Here is a 25,974-nt window from a genome sequence, read left to right as displayed (position 1 = left end):
ACCACAACTAGAAGTCAGCAAAATAAACCCTCTATAAAAAAAAGGGGGCCACATTTGCTCCGACGGGGAACAAAATCATTCATGATCACCTAAGGCAGTCAGATGTTCAGTGGATCAACAGTTTCTGATGTTATTACCCAAGTAGAAACATAAATTAAATATAAACATTAAATTCGCATACAAAATATTACAATTTAATTAATGAGCCAACTAGAGACAGTTACATCAACATGCATGTCAAATGCAGGAAAACAACACTCATCAACATAAAGCTTAACTACTGTGGAATTTTGACAAAACCTCAACCTTTTTTTTCTTTCCTTTTTTGGAGAGAAAAAAAGCAAGGTCCTCCAACTAGGCTTTATAGCAATCTGTGTCCCTATCATGGAGATTTCTTCTTCCTATTTTGGATAGGAAATGATGGGAACCCCTCCAAAGGCACCACAGATAAAAACACATTTTAGTAGAATGTTTAGGGATGAGAATGTCTGAAAGTGCTTTGTTACTATTCACACCTTCCTGTCACCCTTTTTTCATAGAGACCTTAAAAGGTCTGTGTCACTTTTTATCACAGAGTGTTAACCATGGTTTCAGAATGTATAGGGTGCACAGTAAAGATGTCACAAGAAAAAAAAAGAAAAGAAAAAAAACGCATGTGTGGGCCCCTGCAATCATGCAAACCTGTCTCTCTGTTTACTTTTTTTTTTTTTTTTTTTTTTTTTTTGATAGATTTGCTTTAAAGTTTCGGAAGCAATCTGCAAAAGGGTGCAGTGGAAATGAATAATCGTGTCTATACACATACTTCTCTAACGCTTTGCAGTTCTTTTGGACACTAAACCGCAGTCAGCAGAAGGATTACATTGAAAATGAAATTACATTTTGACTAGAGGTCAATTTGGTTCACTTGAAGTCCTTAATAATGAAAACGTTTTGCCTGCTGCGTGCACTTCTATGATTGTGACTAGCCAAGCTGCCAAGAAGAAGGATGAAAATAGGCTAGGCAGACTGAAACCACACAGGCACTGTGCCAGAGATATGTGATCCTATTGATGATTTGATTGTGCTGGTTACCTACACACCACTGATTCCATGAATCTGTTAACTGATCTTTAAAGATTCCAAAAAACAAGAATGATTTTGTTTATAAAAATGAGATGGTGACATAGCTTATTTAAACTGTGAACACAGATACCTATTTTTCTTGCAATGGGAAAGCAGCTAGTGAGCAGTACAGTCAAACTCAGTCAAGCCTAAAATGTTACATCTCTTACCGCCACTTCTGTTACACTTGTAAGCTTGTTTAAAATGCCAATATTCTAAGATAAGGCACCATATTGGCATTCTTTTAAGAGCAGGAACCATTGGGTTTCCTCTATAAAGCACTGGCACCTTCTAGTAAAAGCAGGCACCATATAAGTTTTTTTCTACTAAGGGCAGGAATCATATAAATTCCTCTTAAGAGCAGGCACCATATTGTGTCCTACTAATATCAGGCAACATATTCTTTCTCCTAGAAATATAAGGCACCATATAGTTCCTTCTACTAAGAGCAGGCACCGCATGATTTCTTTTACTAACAGCAGGCACTATATACCTCCTCTTACTAAGACCAGGCACCATATTGTTTTTTTTCTAAGAGTAGACATCATAAAATTCCTCCTAGAAATAGCAGGTCCCATATTGTTTCTCCTACTGAGACCAAGAAACTTATCACTTTCCTTCTACTTACTTGCCCTTTAGTTGTTTTTTTGCTGCTGGCTTTCTACAGCTTCTTTCAGCCTGTCTATAAAAAATCACTTCAGTGTCAACTAGACTTTATGAAAATGAACAAACTTTTTGATTGGGTGACCATGAAGGAGCACAGCTGTTATCCCGTGACAAAAACAGCCTGAACAAGGACTATCTTATCACAATCATACGGTATGGTTTAAAAAGTTAGCAAACAATATTTGAAAAACATAATATAAATGTATAGATGTTTTAGTAATTAGGCTTAGGTGTACTTTTAGGAGGAACTTTAGGGAAAAGGCACTAACTGTATGTATACAACTGTATGTAATCCAGTCAACAAGATGGAACAAGGCAGTAAACTCAGGCAGTTATCCAAAGAACAAGTATGCCACTTGGAAGAGTTGTCCTGGGATTTATCCCAGTTCTAGGGACAACTGTAAAATTATGACTTACCGAAAGTGTTCGGTTTCAATGACAATACCAGAAAAGAGAGGTTAATCTTCCTAGCAGGACACAGACAGAAATATCACCTGAAGAGGATCCTAAATTTTGAATTAATTAGACCTGATAGCCTAATGCAATCCTCTGTACAGTAAGGAGCAGGCAAGAGGAAGTAGCGCTAGCAGCAAATCAGTTGTATTACAGTGCTCAAATTCTAATGAAGAGCAGGGAGAAGAAAGCAGCGTGTAAGAGAGATGAGTTCATCAGTCTACTGCTTCTGCTTTCACTGTCCAGTCACAGACAGAGGGAGCTATGAGACCTGTAGATATTACTTAATGGCAGCAGAGAAAAATATGATCTCCCGCCCTGCCTCACAGGGTTGTGTTTTGTAAATCTCAATATTGAATGGACAAATTCAACTCATTTAGCAGGTAATACAGCCCTCAAATGTATTCATTCTGTGTATTAAGTTATTTGCCTGGGGTTTAGTTTTATCTGTAGGAAAGTGACTGACTGCTGCAGTTTACTGAACTTGGTCCCATCAGACAAAGATCAACCCGTCTGCCAGTTTTTTTTATTCTCAAAAAAATGATTATGTATAAAGTTCAAACCACAAAAAAAATAGTCTGTTTGGACGTATATTGACTCTTCAAAGATATAGCTATTTGATTTAGTACAGTATGTGCACATTTGTCACTTTGCATAGCTTAAGAATGTAGAACTGTGAGCCCTGGTGTGACCTGTGTTGTGTAGGCTGCAGTATTAAGTGCTATAAAATCACAAGAGTTTTTTCCTTAGGAAATAATTCCTATTAGCTCAGCTGAATGCATAAAGACAGTGCGCTAGAAACATGTATTGAGAATTAAGATCATGTAACACTCTTGCCAGACGCCACGATAAAACGGATAGACAGGAGGAATACAAAACAAGAAAAAAGTTTTCTGAAAAAGTACTTGTTAAAGATGAATGCAAGACAAAAAGCTAAAACACAGAATAGATACTTGTAAAAACTGAGGTGGTTTACTTGCCAAAGTAATGGAGTTTCTGCCCACAAAGTTTTCATATTTAAACAATTATACCACACAGAAGAGCCAGACAGGTAACACAATTTAAATAAGTTGTGTTATCTAAAGCTAAAGTTCCACTTAAAAAAATTGGCATCATGCAGGTACTTATTGCAGAAACAGACAGATGATGTCCCTTATTCAATAAGTAATCTTTCCTGCCTGTTTATTGCACATGTCAAAGTTCGCTGAGCTGTGCAATAACTCCTGTGAGCCTGCAAAGGAGTTACACCATCCAGGCCAATGAAGATAGCTTAGGATCAGGATGCGGAAAAAAAGAAGTGGGAAGATGGCGGCATCCGCAAAGGAACAGGGATAGGCTAGTATAACCAGAGTTTAGTCCCACTTTAAGAAACAGTATGGTGTCCTGTCCTCTATTTCCTGAAGAAGCCAGCTTATATATAATTGCTTCCCAGTGCTGTCCCTCTTACTCCCAGGCTGTATCTAGGGGATTGCAGGAGGTCAATACCAAAACAAAGTAAGATACTTACACTAGCCTGTCTGTATTTTATATCCCTCATCTTCCATCCGACACAAAAAAAAAAATCCAAATAAAATGACAGCTAGCCTCAACCAACTTCATGTGAGCCAAAGTTATCAACTAGAGCACCTGCCATGTGCAGGAAAAGCAAAACTTTCCATGCCTCCAAGACTATATCATATCCTTCTGTGTACTACATACAATATTGCAGGTAAGAAAGTGATTTTCTAAGAAATATATTAATACAGAGTATCAGAATACCGTATTTTTTGCAGTATAAGACGCACTTTTTCTTCCCCAAAACTGGGGGGGAAAAGTTAGTGCGTCCTATACGACAAAGGTGTGATAAAATAACTAAAATAATATACTCACCCGATACCCGATCCTGCGTGTGTCTCTGGCTGCAGCAGCGTCTGTCTCCTCTTCTCTATGGCAGCAGCACGTGTCTTCTCCTGTCTGTAAAGCAGAGCGAAAGGAGCCGGCACAGCGCCACCTGCTGTTCCCTGTCCTAACTGCCGTACAGTGGAAAAAAAGCAGAGTGATCAGAAGGGGAATTTGAATGACAGAGTGATCAGAAAGGAATTTTGAATGACACAAAGTGATCAGAACGGGAATTTGAAAGGCATAGAGTGATCAGAAAGGGAATTTGAATGGCACATGAGTGATCAGAAGGGGAATAATCTTTCAGAATCTTTTTTTTCTAGATTTTCCTTCTTTAAAATTGGGTGCGTCTTATATTCTGGAGCGTCTTATAGGGCGAAAAATACGGTACCACTTGCACATTCAGTGCATTGTGCCTGATTGGGTTACCCAAAGAATGTTTCAGAATATTTGTTACTTACATTCATCATGTTTTGGCCTTTTGCTTATATAGCTCATTCTTTTATATGCTGCATTTTAACTTATGTTTTTCAGTATTAATGGTATTATATGCATTGGTTCTCATATGTATACCTTAGCACACTATACTGGGGATTAATGATTACTCAGCATGTGAGGGGGCTATATGTACACAATAAAGGAATCATGTGGATTTGACTTACAGTGTACTGTCTTTTTTGTACAAATATATAAAATCATGTTATGTGTAACAACAATTGTTACAAATTACACAACATATGCAGAATGAATGTAACTAATGTACTTACACAAAGAACACAGTGGTTCAAGATACAGCCCATGCAATGGATTTTATGTTTGTGTATGTGTGTAGGAAGACATTTTTTTGCTTATAATAACTACTGGTTTCCGTTTAGAAAAAAAGAACAAATTGTAACTTTTTTTCCAGTCTATAAACAAGAATAACATTTTGGCTGGAGTTTAGCCTAATAAAAAGCGATTTTATTGTTTAATAAAGTTTACACAAACAAAACAATAATAAGGCTCAGTATCATCATTGGACACTGATTCTTACTGAATGATTTAGAACATTTTTATATATAACTACCCACATTTTTAGCACAATGGCCTTTTGTACTCACTTAGGGTGACGGATGTCTGCAAGCGATCTGTTGAAGGAAATTTTATCACTGACGTATATGTTGAATCCATTCTCTCGATAGGCCTGGTCCACGCGATCTGCATCTGTCATTTGGAAAGGTTTTCCTTGCTCTCCATTTCCTAGGAAGGATTTTATAATGTGAGTTCAAAACCTTTTACAACAGTGCTGACATTATGGCAGAAAAAAAACTCCACAAATTGTCCAGTATCAATTTGTTCAAATTGTACTTATTTCTTAGGTTTCCACTCTGTAAGCTAATCATGGCAACATCTGTACTGACACCAAGCACAAAATAAAGTTTTACAGCCAACATTACGTGAAGATATATTTTTCAGGAATGTTTAAGAGTAAAATTTTTTAGGTGTTTCTTTTATTTTACAAAAAAATATGGAACTGGTGAAAATGTACTTAGACTTACTGCACTGAATTTATATCCCTGCTAAGTAGCCTAAAGGATTTGAGACAATCAATATTTTATATCATAAATTGGAAATGAATAGTAATATTGTACAGATATTAGCACTGAATTTCAATAGGCCATCTGAATATTTACAAAGTAATACAAATACAAAGTTTAAAAAAAGCTTATAAATGAATGTGTATCTGAAGTTTTCTTTTTCTAAAGTCTATCTAAATCTAGAGCAAAACAAAGTAACACAGAGAACTAGTCTATTACTTGTAACCATGTTGTGGCTGCAATAGTTTGCTTTTTTCCAACTTGGTGATCTTGCCAGTAACACACTTCCAATCCTAGGGAGCACTGTACTGTATCTATTTTGCAACAGAGCTGTCACCCTAGGACACAAGTGTGGTAGAACTGCAGAACACATTTCCTTCTCCCCATCTCTATAGCATACTTGGGTAGAGGAGGGTGGGTCCTGTGGTATACATAGAAAAATAGGACAATGCATTCTGCTAACAGCAATTGAGACTGCACAGGAACATAAAATGTCACTGGATTACTACCAGGTTATTTACCAACTTATCGAACACTTTCATTGGTATAATTAAAAGACCAAACGTAAGCGAATAAAAGACATTTATTGTAAGGGTTTACTTTGCAGTTTCATTCAACAAAACCAGAATTATACTTTAACTCAACCATAAGCAGCCTTTTTTAATACCATCAACAGAAGTGACATCAATTTATGCAATGACCCCGTAAAGCAGTTTATTAATTCAGCTACTCAATTAAAAACCGCAGTCATTTTTCTGTCTTCTTTTACCCTAACTAGCCACAATTCTGCATAGCAGATATCTGTACTGTGTGTGAATTACATGTCTCTATATCATTAGTGATCAAATCAGCAGACAAAAGTGAAACGTAAATGGCTTTTGTAAGCTCAGAATAAAGATATTGATAACTTCAGAAGGAAAAGTTTCAATTCACCATTACCTGTTCGATCACGGTCCTGTCTAATTTGTTCATAGTCATGCCAATCCTTCTTTTCTGATACTCTGTCATTGACATAGTCATCCTTCTGTCTTATTAGAGGAACCTGGAAATGAGAAGAATATGAAAAGTGTAAGAAAGATTTTCTGCCATGTATTTTAGGGTTAAGCTAAAAAAGGAAATTTACTTAGGCTGCCAAGACAGCATATATTATAAATCCTCACAAGTTTCCTAACTGAAAGACAACCTAAGCTAAACATACAAATGCAGATCCTCTCATAACATGGCCCAATAATCACATCAATACATATGATAACTTATGAGGCAGAGAATAAAGTAAAGTGTAACCACCAAATTTAAAAAGCTGAACTCCAAGTAGATAAACAATACACAAAACAATGCAGCTCTGTATTAATTTTATAAAATGCAACTAGAAAAGTACCGGAATTTGACCTAGTTCAAGCCTCTTCCAAAAGCTTATATAAATGAGCACAAATTGGAAGGATATTTTAATTCTAAGGTTTTGCGTATCAGTACGTAATAAAATATTATCTGATCCTTAGCAAGGTTCTAAATTTAGGCAAATACAACAACACAACACATGATATATTACACAATCCCCTTGTATTTACCAAAGGCCAATTCAAAATGCAGAAGCAGTGTGTGGAAACATACAAGTATACACCTAACACTTCCATAGACATTAAGAGAATAAGTAGTGGCCAGGTTTTGCTAATCAAATGCACTTTATTAATTGATCATTAGCAAGTGTGACCACCTCTTTTAAAGCTGAAGTTTTGGCAATTCTGCTGGTCTGGAGCACTCAGGTGTGTGTTAACACAATGCCAAGGAGTTAAGACATCAGCAATGTCTTAGAGAAGCAACTGTTCTTGCCCATTAATTTTTAAAGAGCTATAAAGCTGTCTCCAAACAATATGTCCATCATTCCATGATGAGAAAGATTATTCACTAATATTCATTCATTAGTGGAAAATATTCAATACCGTTATCAATCTTTCCAGCATAATAATCCCAAAGTAAGACTCAGAGAAACTGCAAAAACTTTAGTGCCACATGTCAGACGCTACAGACCTCAGCATGTTAAATGTTACAGTTCATGACCATACAATTAGAAAAAGGCCAAACCAGTATGGCTTGCTTGGAAGTGTTGCTCTTAAAAAGAGCATGGCAGTACAGCTTAGGTTTGCAAAATTGCATCTCTACAAACCACAATGCTTCTTAAACAAAGACCTATGCACAGACAAGACCAAAGTGGAGATGTTGGGGCATGATGCATCGTGCCACGTTTGGCAAAAGCCAAACACAGCACATCAGCTCAAAAATCCCAAAACACCTATCAAGCACAAAGCTGGAGGGGTGATAATTTGAGTTTGTATAGCAGTTACAGGACCTGGGTACCTTGCATTCACTCATGTCAGAGATGTGAATAATCAGCCATGAACTCTTCTGCATATCAAAGTATTCTAGTGTCAAATGTGAGACCATCTGTGCGACTGCCACAACTTGGTCAAAACTGGGTAATGCAACAAGAAACAACCCCAAGCACACCAGCAAATCTACAAGAGAATGGCTGAAAAAGAAAAGAATCAAGGTGTTTCCATTGCCCAGTTAAAGTTTAGAATTCAACCCCAAATGCTGTGGTGGGACATTAGGAGAGCTGTGCATGAACAAATGCCCACAAACCTCAAAAAACTGAAGCAATGTTGTAAAGAACAGTGGGCCAAAATTCCTGCACTAAAAAGTGAGAGATTAATAAAATCATACAGAAAACCAATACTTTGTGCTAAAGGTGGTTTTACAAACTTTTGGATCAAGGGGTGTACCTAGTTTTTCACACACATCCCTACTGTATATAGACACAATAGTATTCTCCCCAGAATTTTTTTAAAGCTGGGTAAGAAGTAGCTGTAGACGGGTGGCACACCCTGTACTGTGACCCTACTTTTCAGTAGCCACCCAAAACAGCCTGGTGGTTACTGAGAAGTGCCAGATGGTGCGCCCAACTAAAAGAGGCTGGGGAGAACACTGCATTTTAATAAAGAAAAGCAACTATGTTATTCTCAAAAGCCAAACATCAGATTATTCCCTTCCAGAATTTTCCAGAAGATTAGACAATGACTTTTTTCTCTCCTCCACAGTCTATACATGAGGTCCATCACATCATATGAATATTATTTAGAGAAAAGCCTAAGGCTTAGAGCAGTAACACTCTTTGCCAGAGAGCTTCAGTGCGATTTACATCGATTAATTAAATAGTGGTAGATAGCAGTCTTTTGAATCTACACTGCAGAACTAATTAAGTTAATAAGTAAAACGTTAATAAAGTTGTGTCAAAAAATGCATAAAAATCTTCAACATCATTAAAGAAACTACTATAATTTTAATAATACTTGACAACAACGCAAATTCCTTGTCTTGTGGCCTAAGGTAATTAAAATAAAAGGTTTGTTTACTGAAGCGAAAATTAAAAAAAAAAACAAAACATATAAAAAGGGCAGTCAGCATAGGACCACGGAGTCCCCACTGACCAGACATCAGGGGAATACTGGTCAGAAGAGTCATCTTTGCTGAATTCAACAATCCAGTGCAAACTGTTTTTTAGTCAATGAACAATGTTGCTCAAAGCTCAGATTTCAATTTTGGAATTTGTACCCAAAGATACAGTCATTACACTGCCTAAAACCTGTCCCTTGGTAGAGAGCAGAGCCCCACTGCTACAGAAATAGCTGGGGTCCCAAAAACACCCCCAAGGATTCACAACAGCCTCAACAGACAGGGCACAATCTACTCAAACTAACAATGGAGTCAATACCAGAACTGAAATGTCAAAACTAGACAGTGTTAGCTTTTTACAACCCAACCTAAGCCAAAAACATTTTTGCAAACAAGGGTGGAATACGAGAGGAAGAGCAGGCCCAGAAGAGCAGAAAAGAAGACATGGCGTTTCTGTTTGAGCAATTTAGGTTCCTCCATACAAAACTCAAAGCTGAGTATGGAGCTGGTCTTGTGTTCAGGGGTTCAGTCATACTGGAACAGAAAAGGACCCTCTCAAAAACTGATGTCACGAGGATGGAGGTGTACAATTGTCTAAAAGAATATACTGTAGCATTACCACTACCCTTCAATGGAAACACCTCAATCATTTGGAAGTGATGCCCACATTTTGACCACACATTTTACAAAAAATGAAGGTCCTAAGCACATAAACACATATTGATAGGACTATTTACATCACTCTCATAAAAAGTCTAAAAAGTAGGTGAGGTGAAAATTTTAATTTTACAAGACTTCTCCACTGCAGTTGCCCAAAAAAGAAAACTGTTCACTCCTATTTGCCGCCGCCTCATGGAATTGGGAATTTGGTTCACCTAATGTACCCGGCCAATTTGCGTGCGCTTTATGCAGGGGAAATCAAGGTGTTTGATGACCCAAGTCATTTTTTTGCAGCAACAGGTTCAAATTGTGCCTTAACAATGCGGGTTCATCTAAGCTTTGCTGTGGAAGTATCTGTATATTAGGTATTCATGCTGCTAATATTATTTGGTTTCATACCAATTACAGAGCACCTATCCAGTATTTGTTTGACTGTTCAAGTCAATTTGCAATTTGACACTTTATGCAATATGTCTTTGAATTTTTTGAATGTTCTAATTTTTTCATTGGATACATTTACATTGCTAATTGAAAGTTTCCTAATATAAAAGTCTTGCCCTCTGACCAAGATACAAAGGCAGAGGACATTTACTGACAAGTTAAAAATAAAAGAAAACGCAATATGTTTGTTATTGTTCATTTTGATTTGTTCAGCGGCCTAGCTGTATAAATATGGAATTGTCTCACTTTTTCCCTTTTTGGGAAAATTTTTGACAGTAGCATCTTGTTGCAATTGGTGGACCCCAAATGGTTGTTTGTTAGGCCTCGTTTCAGCAAGGTTTAGGTTTGACTGGAAAAATTGGGATCATGAGCATACTATTTGTCTAGGATTATGGCTATAAATGTTTCAGAATTAAACACATCCCAACATAATTCCACTCTGCACTCCAAACTAAATTTAGTATCCTGGAATATGGCGGGACTTAATAGTCCACAAAAGCAGAGGAAAGTGTAATACACCTGAAACGTAAATCTCCTGATTTTTTTTTTCTCCAGGAAATACACATCATTTTATGCCAGCATAGTTAAAAAAATTTTGGAGGGGAATTACCCTAAACTCATTATGGCAGGAGATTTTAATGCCACGCCTGACCCTAATATGGACAGATCTACCACCGCTAATACTGTTAATGCCCCTCAACGGGAATTTCAAAATTTAATAGCCCAAAATTCTCTGGTGGACCCCTGGAGACGCCTCAATTCCACTGAAAGGAGTTATACATGTTACTCACGTCTCCTTTTCGAGAATTGATCTTATTTTGTTGGAGGAGTCCCTTTTTTCTCGGATGACCCAAGCATCAATTGCGGAATTCACCCTATCTGACCATGTTCCTGTCCAATTGACCTTGCACTTCCGGAACCTTTCTAAACTACCAGGTTTTGGAGATTCTCCAATTATCTGGCGCGATCACCTGATTTTATTAAACATAGTTAAATGTCAATGGGCAAATAGTTTAGATGACAATTTGGAACACTGTGACACTCCTGTTCTGCTATTGAGTACCATGAAAGTAATAGTTCAGGGGGAGTATTACAGAACTCACAACTCATAAGCGTTAAGAATATCGCTCCCAATATAGTGAGTTACAGGACAAAGTAATTAAAGTCTAGAGGAAATACCTGTCCCAGAGAAGGGAACCATTGAAGCAGGCCTGGCAAAACGCAACCAAATGTCTTAATGCACATGTAGCCTCTAAAGTAGAGACTACATCTCATTTTTTGAAACATAAATTGTATAGATGGGGTAACAACAAAGTGGACTCATTATTGGCAAAACTCAGGAAACCACCGCAATCCAAAAGATTTATTCTGCAACCTATAGAACCTCCAATCAGCAGCTAAACAGACTGCTCAGGATAAAATCTGCCATATATATTCGAAGAATTTTATAAACAAGTTTATACAACACAACCTCCTGCCCAAACATTTTGAATGACCTCTTACAAAAAGCCAGGCTACCCAAACTATCCTCGGATCAAATGGAGCTAATAAATAGGCCCATAGCTGCTGAGGAAATCTAAAAAGCAATCAAATTAATGGCAAACCACAAAACTCCTGGCCCTGACAGCTACTGAATTTTATAAATTGATTAATATGTAAATTAACCCTTTTCTAAAGAAAGTATATAACTCCATATTAACACAAAACACACCCTTTCCTGATTTTACTGAAGCTCATACTATTTTGATCCCTAAGAAGCCTAGAGACCCACTATTAGTCTCATCTTATACACCAATCTCCCTACTCAATTGCAAATAAAACATATTTGCTAAAATAATGGCTAATAGATTTCAATTTTTTTTTACCATTGTTACTTATTCTGCACCAACTGGGCTTTGAAAAAGGGAAACACTCTACACTAGGGGTACGTTCTGCAATAGCAGCAAGGATAGTAGCTGCAAAGCCAAACGCCCCATATGTTGTTAGGTCTAGATGCCGAGAAGGCCTTTGATAGAGTGAAATGGCCTTCACTGTATGCAATTTTGGCACAGCGTGCATTTGGTCAAGTCTTCACATCAAACATATAATACATTTATAACTCCCTGGTAACAAAACGTTTTATAAATGGGAACTTATCGGCCCCGGTGTCTTTGTTCAGAGGGACCCGCCAGCCATGTCCATTATCCCCCATTTTGTTCAATCTCACACTGGACCCTCTATTGCGCCTTCCAGAGTCTTCAAAAAAATTTGAAGGCATTCAGATTGGAAATAAAGTGGTTAAAATAACAGCCAGAGCCGCGGACCACGTCTCTCCGTACAAATCCCTGGCTCAGGGAAGTGTGCGGAGTTATGCCATCATGACGTCACTATGGGGGAGGTGTGTTGATTATTAGATAAGATATAATAGTTTAAAAATCAATGTTATTCATAATATTTTTGGAGTCTTTGATTCTCCTACTGTTACAACTTGTATTGCTAGCCATATTTGATTGAAATTTGGTCAACCAATGACTCCATTGTTTGTAATATTCTTTATGCCGCAATTATACTGTATTTGTTATGTTTTGTTCTGAATACTGTATTACTTCCCCTTGTAAAACTAATAAAAATATTTAACAAAAAAAAAGTCTAAAAAGTCAATATATTCCCTTTTTAGAGAATTTAAACATAACAAATAGGCTTTTAGCTGTAGCTAGCATTTCGAAGAATAAAAACTTGGGGGGGGGGGGGGGGATCAAACAACTGCAAATCTTCCACTACAATGTTCATTCAAATTGTATTTACACCTGACAAGTAAAATCTTGAACACCAGACTTATTTATCAGAGCTGCAGATGGCATTTCTAGGTCTAGGCAGCACTGCAATCACAGGCAGGAATTTTAAGAACTGCATACCAGAACATGTACACAGGGATGAGTGTGGCAGAAGAGGGGATGATAAATGCCCTCACCTGTTCAATGCAGCTGCACATAACAAGCTTCTCATTCTAAGTACAATTTGAAATGCATGCCGCCTTCTGTCTCTGCTCCCAGCGGTAACCATGGAGTCCGCTGTGGTATTGTGTCTTAGACAGTGGTACAGTGTTCAGCTCTGACTGCAGAAGCCCCCCCAGACCATGACAGAAATCCTGATCTCCGGTGCCATCACAATTCATGAATCTATATATAGCATAGATAGCCCTTCCTATAAGCCATAATTACAAATGATTACCCAAGGGCCATGATGTAGAATCCAGGCTGCAAAGAATCTGCAATGATTAAAATTTGTGCGCTGGGACGAATATATTTACAAAGAAAATTACAGAGTACTGTCACAAATTTAAAACAATTGCAAGTGAAAGCAGAGTATTTTTAATGCCTGTCTGCTATGTTTCTCTCTTTAATAGACCATTATTTTTTATTACCTTGCAATGTGTCTTTGAACTTACAAGAACTCTCCTCTTCTGGGAGTGTCTAATTACTCTCTGTGTTGGCCCAGCTCCTCTGCTACTCCCCTCGTCTTTCTAACCGTGTTGTCTTGAATTGTAATACCACAGGTATTAAAGTGAAAGCTTTGAGCATTCTAGGACTACTTACTTCACATGAAAAATGGTGGTGCCCAGCAGCCATTTCAATACTTTTGGATATCTATACATGGCAGGCTAAAGCTGCTTACACACTTCCAATTTTTTATCGTTGGTAAACGAACGACCCTGCACGATATCTGCGAACGATCGTATGGCACCGATCCTGTACCTACAGATAACGACACGATCGTTCAAAGATATTGTACACACGATAGATGCGATCGTTTGAACGATACAGGAAGTGACGTGCACCACAGGAAGTGAGCGAACGTTCGTTCACCGCGCATGCTCAGACCATGGACGATCACTGAACGACCATACACACGATAGATGGTCAACGATCGTCGTCCAATCCGATCCGCCGGTCTGGTCGTTCATTTCCAACGACTATCCTCGTTTGTCGGCGTCGTTGGTTACTTTTTTTACGACCGATTTTTGGCCAATCGGTCGTTCGTCATTCGTTCGTCGTTCATTTCCAACGATAAAAATTGGAAGTGTGTACGCAGCTTTAGACAGATAAATGATATTCTGAAAATTATAATCCTTTAAAATGCTTTTTGTTGAAATTAGCTAATGACAGGGTCTCTTTAGGTTACCAGTGCAAGGTCTACCTGACAGACAGTAACCTTTTAATATATAGTAGTGAAGCTTTTAGGTCACTTTTTTAGCTTTTTTCTCTTTTGTGTAGATTTACCATTTCTTCCTATCCTGGAGACATAACAGGAAATCATTACACAGTGGCCGGACTCCTTGTTTAGAAGGTGTTTAGGGGCCATTCCAGACACACAGGCCTAACCACGGCCCCATCTTCCCCTATTCAAGTTGCTTTTGGCTGCGCAATTGTCATTTGGATATTTGTGCCGTTGCCATGTGCAAATCTGGGTACCTGCAGTACAGTTTGCTGTGTGCCAAGGAGCAGCCAACCCCATGAATATTATACACCATGGGTGTGAAAGTCCTTTACTTTACCTGACAATTGAAACATTTTAGATTTCCAGCATTTTTTCTTTTGGTTACAATGTAACCATGAGTTTTATGAAATGCCAAGTACTGATAGGAGAAGACACAGCAGCAATATTTGCTTCTATTCCAGGAGCTGTACTAGAGAAGTCAACATTCAACAAGATAGCCAGTTATACCTATAAAATTATGAAGAACTTGTGATTTGAGCTGATATTCAAATGCACAAAACGAAATACAGTTTCTTTTCACCATGTAGAACTAAACTTCCACCTGAACAATTGTATTTTACCCTAGTTGAGGCTTTCTGAGGACAGATGGGGAGACCATCCAAAGACTGTCCATAGACATGCCAACCCTGCCATAATAGACAAAGCGGATTTTGACAAAGCAGATATTGTTTGGAACGGCAGGTCTTTTCAGGTAAGTAAACATCATGCAATTTATCAGAACTGCCATGGATAAATGCTGCCATTGTTTTGTAATAAAATACATAAACACGCAAGTAAATTTTTTAAAAGCCACGTAATTATTGAAAAATCAAAAAAAAATGACTACTTTTCTATACATGTAAGTTTGATTTACTGAATATAAATGTTAGCAAAGTGTTAAAAAGAAAAAGATTGTTTTAACATATAATGTAGACTGCCAGCCATATTTGCACATTGCCCAGCATTTTAAAAGAAACACATCAAGAATTCAAAGTATCTACATAATAATAACTTGGAACCAATCCAGTCAAATGATATACACAAGCAGGATGAGTTACCCAGCTCCTACTTTTCTTTAAAAGTGCAGCAGTATTCCACAGTTTGTAGAAAAGAGGTAGGTCCATGGCTCCAACACCCAAAAGCTTTATTACAGCTGATCTTTGGAGGACCCGCTCCTAAATATCCCTTTTCACTTAAAGCTGTGGTTATTTTCTTCTCTCTTCTTCTGTTGAAGAAGGGTTAATCTTAGTGTATTTTACGGACTTAGGCTATGTACACACCTCAAATTATTATCAACCGAGACAAACGGTCATGCATCTCGGGCTATAATATGACATGGGTACAGAACTCGCCTGCTGTCACAACTGAACCATGAACGACAATTAGGAACAATCACTATACATGTCAAGGGAGAGCACATTGGGGTCCCACTTGCTTCTCCTCTCCCCTCCCTATAGTACAGAATGGGCGCTGTGTTCTACAGTGCTCATTTATTCATCTGTCACTTGAAATGATAGTGAAAGATCGTTTCCAGCAACAAAATTTTTACATGTGTGTACACTGCCTTAGCCTTGCCTTTCAAAAAAACTCTATCGTGCACAGGAGTTATTAAGTCCAACTTTTTATAGTTGGTGGATCATTTTGACTTGGTCATTTTAAAAGTAATTCGCAAGCCAATAAAGTGTGGGCACCCCTGCCATAGAGGATCGACTGATGGATGGACAACAGAGTTGGATTGGCTGTCCCCGCACTCAGAAAAGGTAATTTTCTGGCAAGGGGCCTGGATAATAGATTTAGGTCAGTATATCTCAATATTTCCTCGAGTCAAGAGATTTAAAAAAAAAAATAAAACATTTAATATTTATGCATAGAGAAAAAATGATTGATTAATCCAACATTTTTTTTTCAACTGCATATCCTTTATGTTAGCTTTTTAATAATAACAAATAGATTGTTTTAGAGGCTAGATGGAAGGTTTAGTGCTACAAAAACAGTTTAAATAATATTGCTGTACATATCCACCCAACAAGATAATGTGGAGAAAAGTGCAATAGACCTGAAAGAAGAAAAATGTCTTCAAATCAGCAACAAATAGGTGGTATGTTCAGCATTAACCTTCTTGTCCTTAAACTGTGTAATATTTTCCCAGAAGAAAAGAAGGCTTTGTTTCCTGTTTAGTTCTGCTGCACAGTGAGCTTTCACATTTTTATCACTACATGAACATGCACAATCTTAATGTCAGGCTTTTACTGTTGTTCTCTGTCTTTTATTGAGGAGATTCTTCCCTGAGTTGCCGACACAAAATGAAAAGCTGCAGATGTCATCAAAACATGAAGGAGGAAACAAAAACCTGGTATTAAAATCTATTCTCACTCTGCCACTATGTGTTTTGCTGTTATCATTAAACGTTTAAGTGAATGCCTTCTGTTGGAAGAGGTAAACTGCTGCATATGTTTTGCAATAAAGTCCGGCAAAGTCATAAAATATCACCTTGGAATGTGTACACATTGGAAACACTATAACAATCCCACTAAAGCAAGGAAGGGCTAGTTCTATGTGAAAGTCCTGTTCTGAGTCTCATTAGTTATAGAGCAGAGGAAAAACATCGAGCACTAAACTAGTTAATAAGGATAAAATACAATTTCTAATATTCATGTCTAAAAGCAGATTTTAGCATTGATTGAGTTTTTTTTTTTTTTTTTTTTTTTTACAAATCAGTAGCTTGTATTTTTAGCGACAATTTTCCTTTAGCTTCTACTCTCTAAATCAAGAAAAATATATATTTAGCTGCAAATGAATGCTCTGACCATGTCTGCAAATCAGTTTCACACTGGTATAAAGAGCAAAAGAGAAAAATGATACTACGAAGACAGATTTTACCACTGATTTCTTTCCCTAATCATTACTCCATGATTTCTGTATTTTACATATGGATTTGTAAAAGTTTCCTCTACGGGTCGACTGTCAGGTTTTGACAGATTTAGTTGACGGCTATCAACTAGTCCTCAACTGCTCCATAGCCGATTATTACTAAAATGAGTGGAAGCACCTGAAACCTTTTCTGTACCAGTGTTTGGCTGCAGTGCTGTTCCTTGGATGCTTCTTTGATCATCTAAGGGTGGTCTGCCACTTCTATAAATTTACAAACTTTATCAACTGTTCAAAAATACTATTAAACAATCTCAAATGCCTAGAAGTTAAAAATGGGCACCTAGGAGTAAACTAGTTTACAGTCAGACTAGTATATCTAAACCAAATTACTAAAACCATGGTGAATATGTTACGCTAACATACATTGTGTAGGCATGATCCACCAATATCTCCATCATGAAGACAGTTCACGATAATGGTATGATAATGGAATGCAGCCAACTACGAAGCAGATGTATGTTGTCAGAAAGGGTTGAAAGAGGCAGGAGGAGATCAGCAGCACTGACATGCAAAAAATTATGAAAAAACATCTAAAACAGTATTTTATCAAAAAAATAAAAAAAAATCTGTTAATGGATTTTGCTTTAGCAAAAATAATTGTAAAATGCTTAGGGTTTTTAACTACCTTAATGCAGAACTAAAGTTCCACATTTAAGAATCCCCAATTAGGCAGGTCATTATTGCAAAAAAGGACGGGAGATGTCCATTCTGCAATATTCCCTCCTACTTGCCAAATTGCTTAGGATTTCAGGCAAAATATATATTAAATATATATAATAAACTTTGAGTTTATTTCAACTTTTTAATTTTGAAGGTGCATTAAAAAACGTGTCTGGGTTGAAACCTCAATCCTCTGTAGCATTCAATGGAGAGGGACCCAGACCTCTGCAGACAAACCACTGATTCCACCAAGGATGCTTACAACAGACAGGCTTTTCTACTCTAATAGGAGAATAAACTCCAAGACTTTAAAAACATTTTGCTTTGATGTATCCGGAACATATTTATTTGATTTAAACTGATTTAACTTGAAATAATAATAGGTCCATTTTAGCTTGTTATATTTCAATGAGAGTCATAAAGGAAACTTTTTTTTTCAACACAAATAATGTATCAAAGTAAAACTGTATTTTCCTCTATAATTATCAGTACAGACATCAGTTATCCCCAGTGAACATAACAATACAAACTAAATGTAGTTTCCCAGTCTTTAGAGTCCCCTATACTTGTACTCAGAATACATGTACATTATCTACTATGGGAACATTTTAGTAATTGGTCATGGGAGGCAAAGTGGGGACTAGTAGAGTCTTATCAGTTCCCCAGACAATGCTTTTCTACTCTAACCTTGGTCCTGAGCCAGTGGCCTATTCACGTGTAAATAATGTGCATTCACCTGTGTAATAGTGCATGTATTGTCTGCAAAATTTGCTGTGGTTTGGCATCCCCCAAGGAGAGATTTGAGAAATGCTGCTCTAAAAGCTTTGTGCCTGGTTACCTGTGACCTCATTTGCAATTATATTGTGCGGAAAGGCAAACTACATGTTCACTTTCAGGAATAGAGTGAAAAACGCGGGAGGGCTTACAGATGAAAAGCATTGAAGCAGTTTGGAGTTGTAACAATCACAACTATGAAAAGCTTTAAAATACAACTGAATAATAAAAGAGCTTTCTCCTTCTGTTTAAGACAACCTTTCATAAGAAACTGAAAAAAAAAACTATAAAATGATGCAAAGAAATAAAGCTGGAATGAATTATTGAATGAAAATACTATTCCAGTCTTGGTAATCTACTAATAGCTGAACACTCTTTGAAGTACCCACAGGGGTTACACAGAACACAACTGATTGCAGGCCCGTGAGGTTTTTGTTTCCTATCTGAGTACGCACATACAATTCTGTGCATTTAGCACCCCTTTCCTATTCCTAGTACCTACTTTTTTTAAACATCCTTTGGCATTAAAAAGTTACAATAAATCGACAAGTACCTGTTGTGGGCACATCAGCATATGGTCCTGCTAGATGTGCGTTGGTAATAAAGCAAAAGAGCATTGGCCCAGGATGAATGTTGATGTCACATGACCTGTTTGATAGGGCTGTCTTAAGATGCCCCTTGACCTGACTATTGTTTCAGTCTTCCTGTTACTACCCCAGCTTGCCTTGGACCTCTGTCCTCCAATGTCTATTCTGCCTTGTACTCCTTTTGCTGCTGTCTGCCGGGGGATTGTGAGTGGGAGAGTTGTAGTCTCAGATTTCCACATTACAATGAGTGGCTACATATCAAAACTTTCAGAAGAGAACATGGAATTGTAACCACAGGTGTTAAGGATATGAGGTTGTGGGCAAAGGATAAATGGTATTTATAGGGACAAATTGAACCCATTTAAACACAACACGAGGAAGGAATGTATCAATAAAACATAAAACAATAGGATTTTTTTTCAGTGACACCTTAACCCAGCAGTCACCAACCTTAGCAGACCATTAATATGAATTTTTAAAAAAAGATAAATACGTTTGTAAAATAATGATCTTCCTAATGGTGCCTGACAAGAACTGTGGAGGCTCTGATTTATTGATCAGCTCACGGTTAAGTGAAATATTACTATTGTTACTATTATCATTAGTTGCATTATCTTTGGTATTACTAAAGAAATGCTAAATATTAGTTTGCTTTTTCCCACTCATTATGGGTTGATTTAATTCAAATCTAAGACCAAACAAGAAATGAAAATTATCAAAATTAAACTATTTGATGCCATTAAAAATACCAGTTAAAGAAAATACACAGTTAGCATAGTTACCTAACAGAGCATCCGAGAAATAAACAAATAAAATAAAACAACTGGATGAGAATCCGTATTTGCAGGGCAAGGTGACTGTTGTAATGGTGGAAACAATACTAAACCGTACTGCTTGGCAACAGTTGCCTCATTCAACTTAAGACTACACTGACGTCACGCTGCGCCTCCCTTGTTTTTCCATCTCTAGTACAGTTTATGAATTTAGTGCAATATAACAGCAAACATTGTCATTCAGAATATAAGAATTTATTAGAATATTATTTTTGTTTTATTATTATTAAAACCTAAAAATTGCAAATAACGTCCAAAATTTTCTGTATACCATCAACATTTTTTGGCAGACCACTGCTTTAACCTATATTAACCTTGTGTCATGATGTAATCCCTGTGGTGCCATCCAGGACCTGTGTGCCTGAAATCCACATGTTCCTCACTCTTTATAGTCCCCACACTGCCTGGCAGCATTATCAGTGGTGTTTTTACTAGAAATGCAAGGGAAGCTCTTCATCAACACCCTTAGATACATTTGACAAATTAACTTTTTTTCCTGCTTTTGTGTTGCCAGCAAGTTGAGAATTTTGACAATCTTCATCTACACTAGCCATTATTCTCTCAAATATCTCCTGGCTATTGTTCCATCTCCAGGGTTCCCATATTTCTTAAACATCTCATCTTTTAGATATTACCAGGAGACATAGATGTAATATAAATGCTACATTTGTTTCATTAAAGACTACTGATCAAATGGCTGATTGATGACCATATTAAGTCCACACTAGCCATTTCTTGCATTGGGACATTGAAATTACCAAATAGCCTGAATAACTAAAAGGCCAAGCTGTATCCGTTAAAGAAGAAAGAAACCTTTCACATCGGGGCCAGTGAAATCAATACTGCTTGTACCAATGCGATCCATCCACATAGACAACAAATGACAATGACATGAAATTCTAAGTTCAATTAGTTCTAATCAGGTTGCCAAAATACTGAAGTTTACAATATGTGAAATATGAATGTAATTGCATTATTACCATTAATTAACCATTAATATAACCATTAATACTATTATTATTACCATTTTGGGACTTTTGGATCTGTGCTAATTTTTTTAGATTTAAGATATGTATTTATGATTTGGCAACAACCTTTGTCATAAATTATAATACCTTTATGTTTTCATTTATTTTTTGGTGGAGGATGAAAGTTATTTATATAGTTGTATTGTCTTTCATGATTACATTTTCCTATGTATTTAAGGAATAATAACATTGAAAATATTTTGTAAAAAACATATATAGACAAGCAGCTAGAAACACACAAATTGTTTTATTTGTCTTGGAATCTGTTATTCTGTTCAGGCAGTCTTGTGATCAGACGGGTTTGCCTTCCATATGCATTCCTGCCAGCTACCTGACCACCACTGCAGCAGCATACCTTGGTCATGACCACACTACAAGCAGCAGCAGCAGCACACTGATGAGGTCAGTCTCTGCTCACTGTGATCCTCTGCTGTCATCTTGTTTCCAGTCAGCACAGAGATCCTGATTGGCAGGGGATTATAGGAGGCTAATAACTGCATTTTAAGTATATGGAAATATGAAGTAGTTTTGTATTACTTTTCCTCACTCATTTACTATCAGTAGAGATAAATCTGACATACTACAAATTAATGTATTAGCTGCCTTTTGCTCTATTGCAAGCTCTACACACAATGTACACAACAGCAATTTGCAGTGCCTGAGCTGGTTCATGACAACACTGAGAATAGACCTAGATGACAGGGACAATATAATTCCTGTGCATGCATAGAAGGTTTATCATCAGTGGCCATCCAATAGAGGATGACGGTAGTCCTAGAAGACTTAGTGGTGAAGATGGTGGCTTCCAAAGATGCAGCAGTGACACGTTCCTGGACCTGTCACCTATACAAGGCACTTAGAAGAAGATAGGTGTGTGCCATAACTATAGCAAAAGGTCGCCTACATCAGTGAAAATTTACTTCTGCTTTTTAGATGTTCCTTTAACATTGCAAACCTTCATCATTCCCCTTCACATTCAACCTAAATGTAAATGGCACAGCTAAAAAAAACATACAGTAGCTACATAGGCATCTCAGAAGATAAACTATGCTGACATCCATTAAATACAGACCACATAAAAGAAGTGATCAATTACTAGGTATTACAGACCAATCTTTTACAATACTAATAATTGTTGCTTGTTAATTTAATCTGTTTTAATCTGTTCCTGAAATGACCTGTATTTCAGTATTTCTATACAATGTCCATTACTATCTGTAATTACAAAAAAGTCAAGTTTCTCCTCTCTGCTCCATAGCAACCAATATATTCTGTTGTCAAGATTTCCCAGAATCCTCACCTCACGCACCTGAACTGGCCTACTTTGTCACACAGAGCCTGGGGTCAAGTTACCTGCTGCCTGTAAAAGGAAATATGTTATCTCCTCCATGCTTCTAAATGTGAACTTAAATGTGTTCTATGAACAAAGCATGGTAAAGTGGATTCTGTTATGTCAGCTGTATCAGGTCAGTACATTGAAAAGGTTTATTGGAACTGTGATAAGATAATTGTACAGTTCTCACATCTAAAGGATTGCTGGCCTTGTAACATTTCATACAATACATACAGAACTTCCTAAGCAACATTCACTTAGGAAGAAGTTCAGTATTTATTGCAACAGTTCACCACAAAGTCTACTACAACCTTGAAAAGGTGTGAAGCTGACCTGTCACAATAAAAAAAAAAGGGGCAAAGGGCTGTCTACCCGGATGTAACTCGAGAAAGACCTCATGGAAAGATCAACAGGTACTATTTTATGAAAGCTGCAGATTTAAAACATTTGAAAATGACATTTGTTATTACATTAACATGTTACATTTTACAGTATGTAAAATTTTAGTGACTGGAATAATCTTCTTCAATTATGTTATGACCCCAAAGCATAAAGTACTAACGACTGATGGCTTCCAGAACCTGCAACACCCCCAAATAACACCATTTACAGTTCTTATATTTTAACATTGGAAAGAATAACTAATGGACAAAAAGCATTGGTAACCTACGCAAAAATCAATTAAAGACATAGAAAGATTTAGGCAGGCCTTTTCTTGGGATCTCCCACATATGGCCCCTGAAGCAATACAAAAATGTCTCTTCTACCTGAAAGCAAACACCATCTAACCCCAACAGTGCTACCAAAAAGTAATAGGAAGATTAAAGTGCCTTCCTATACAATAATGATGCATGGGATACTATTTATCCATACAAATGGTTTTCATACCAGCAAGGTATGAAAACTTGTACCAGCAAGGTATGAAAACTTGTACCAGCAAGGTATGAAAACTTGTAAAGGTCTTTAGAAGGGGCGACCCCTTGGTCTTACTCTGATGTGGACTCATTTTCATCTGACAGAGGACGTATTTCTGTAAAATTTCAAAGCCTTATGCTAGTTGACCCTGCATATATGCCCTGAGCTATTCACAGCAGAAGGTCTAGGTTCCAGTTCTAAGATTCTTAGATGTGTCTCAAAGAGGTTGTGAGCCTCTGATATTTCATAAATTATTGTACTAGCTAAACAAAGGGAAAGCCTGCTTGTTAACGTATTAAGCGACAATCCCTGTGAATTTTGCATGAGTTTGCTAGCAGCGATGTGCTCTCTAAAGACAAATAACAAGATCTTTATATCAACACATCAGACCGGTGTTTGGAAAGATGGCAATATCATTACTACTAGAGGCCAGAGGAGGATGGATGTCTGCACAGGACAGGTCAGATAATGAGACCTCGGGGACAATACCGCAGTGGAGGCCATGTATGAGAAATTAGTGACTAGCAGACATTCAAAGCTGACTTCTGCTGGGCTGCTTCTGGCTACATATTTCACACTGTTAAAGCTGAACATCAGGCACATACAAATGAAAACATCATTTTATCCAGATATACATTTAGTTAAAAATCCTTTTCTGTATGATTTTATCAGTTGTTTACAAAACTGTGGAGGAATTTTGGCCCGCTCTTCTTTACAAAATTACTTCAGGTCTTTGAGGTTTGCCAGTATTTGTTTATGTTCAGCTCTCTTAAGGTCCAACTAAACCTTTTTAAATTGAGTTCCAGACTTTGGCTGGTCTCTTGCAAAAACTTGATTCTGTTTTTTTTTCAGCCATTCTGTTGTAGATATACAGGTGTGCTTGGGATCATATCCTATCGCATGACCCAATTTTGACCAGGCATTTACTTGTTATATAGAAGAGTTCATGGTCCACTCAATTATTATAAATGTCCATTTTCTGTGGCTGCAAAATAAACTAAAATAAAGAGTTGTCTACCCTTTTATGTAAAGTAAAAATGCAGAGTTTAGGCCCCCTTTAAAGAATTGGACGTGGTGGGGCATTGCTCTAATGGCACATGGTGTGAGCAAAACCCGCTTTTCTAATATTACTTTGCCCTTTTAGATAAATGATTTGTAATGCCAGTCAATACAACTGTAATTCATACATTAGAGCCAACCAGCAGATACAGATGGGTGAAACCATGTACAGTGTTGTCATTTTACTACATGCAGCCTGCTGATTGGACAATAAAAGGTAAGTATCGCAGTGAATAATCCTAAACTTTTATTTTTCTTATTACTCTATATTCCTATTTTTCTTATAGCACACATCCATGCAGCAAGAGCCTGACTGGTTTCTTGTGCTGCCTCTTACTCTTTTTGTATCACCTGAGATTTTTTCCTAACATTCCAGAGTAATATTGTATCTAATATTGTACAGTCATATTAATTAGACTTTTATCAGTGTTTCTTAATAGAACTAGGGCTTCTTAATCTTGTACCACCACTAGTATCAATCTCTCCGTATGTGTGTGGTCAGAGTTGCACAGGGCTAAGAAAGAGCAAGTAGCACACAAAGCCAGGAAGCACGCGGATTGCATTTCTCTATGCTCAGATTCGAGAGCCAATTGGCAGAAAAAGGAAATGTCAGCTCCAGAGATTTACCTTAACAAGCAGCCAACTGCGCAAGACAAATGCTCCTAATAAGTGTCCTGTATCAGAATAAATGCAAAACGGTCATATTCATCCAGGGCTTATCATTACTTGTTAAGTAGATAATTTGTAGGTACTAATATAGACACAAGCAACCTGACAAAGCTAAGTCAGTCAATTCAATAGAAACCCCATCACAAGTCTGACGCACCTTTACCTACCCTGTAATCTAACAATACACTCTCAGCAGCCAACAAACATGAGATGTTTATTAGATAGTTATGTCATTGTCCTAATATAAAATAAACTCTGTCACTGGGAGGATGAGGAAGCAAACGAATGGCAAAGGATGAAGTACAGCAAACACCTAAACCTTCCTGCCTTGGCCCAGTCTCAGACCATTTTGATAGGCAAAGCTTTGATACTTTGATACTCAAATATTTAATCTCCATGCATTTATATTTGGGCAATGAAAATGGTCATAATAGCAATTGGAGAAATATTACAAGGAGAAAAATATGACCTAGGCAAAGTTAAATGTTTCTTAGGCCTTAATTAGGACTGTGGTTGACTGCAGCATTCTGCAGCAGGGTCAACTGTGGTGCTAACTGCTCCCATTCAAGTGAAGGGAGTGGTTGGGAACCATTTTGTAGCTGTGGCAGATAAAGGTATGGTTCCCAAAAGTGGTAAATCACTTTTGGCAGCATATTTCTTCTAGAGGAAAAACTGTACCAAAGCCACACACAAACATTTTTACCTGCAGCGCAGTTTGCCATC

The 25,974-nt window shown here is 37.3% G+C and overlaps 1 protein-coding gene across 1 annotated transcript in view; it reads right to left on the bottom strand.

The window, feature by feature from the left end:
- Nucleotides 1–25,974, bottom strand: part of GALNT10 (polypeptide N-acetylgalactosaminyltransferase 10) — a 130,495-nt gene that overhangs the window by 50,794 nt on the left and 53,727 nt on the right. The window contains exons 2-3 of the mRNA XM_072400471.1: nucleotides 6,615–6,717; nucleotides 5,199–5,337 (exon numbers count right to left, since the gene is read on the bottom strand). Of these exons, the coding sequence (XP_072256572.1) occupies nucleotides 5,199–5,337; nucleotides 6,615–6,717 (242 nt within the window). The remainder of the gene's footprint in view (nucleotides 1–5,198; nucleotides 5,338–6,614; nucleotides 6,718–25,974) is intronic.

Source organism: Pyxicephalus adspersus, chromosome 2 (genome assembly GCF_032062135.1).
Source record: "Pyxicephalus adspersus chromosome 2, UCB_Pads_2.0, whole genome shotgun sequence".
Classification (NCBI taxonomy): domain Eukaryota; kingdom Metazoa; phylum Chordata; class Amphibia; order Anura; family Pyxicephalidae; genus Pyxicephalus; species Pyxicephalus adspersus.
The sequence above is the reverse complement of the archived record's forward strand: the minus strand, read 5'-3'. Positions and strand labels throughout refer to the sequence as shown.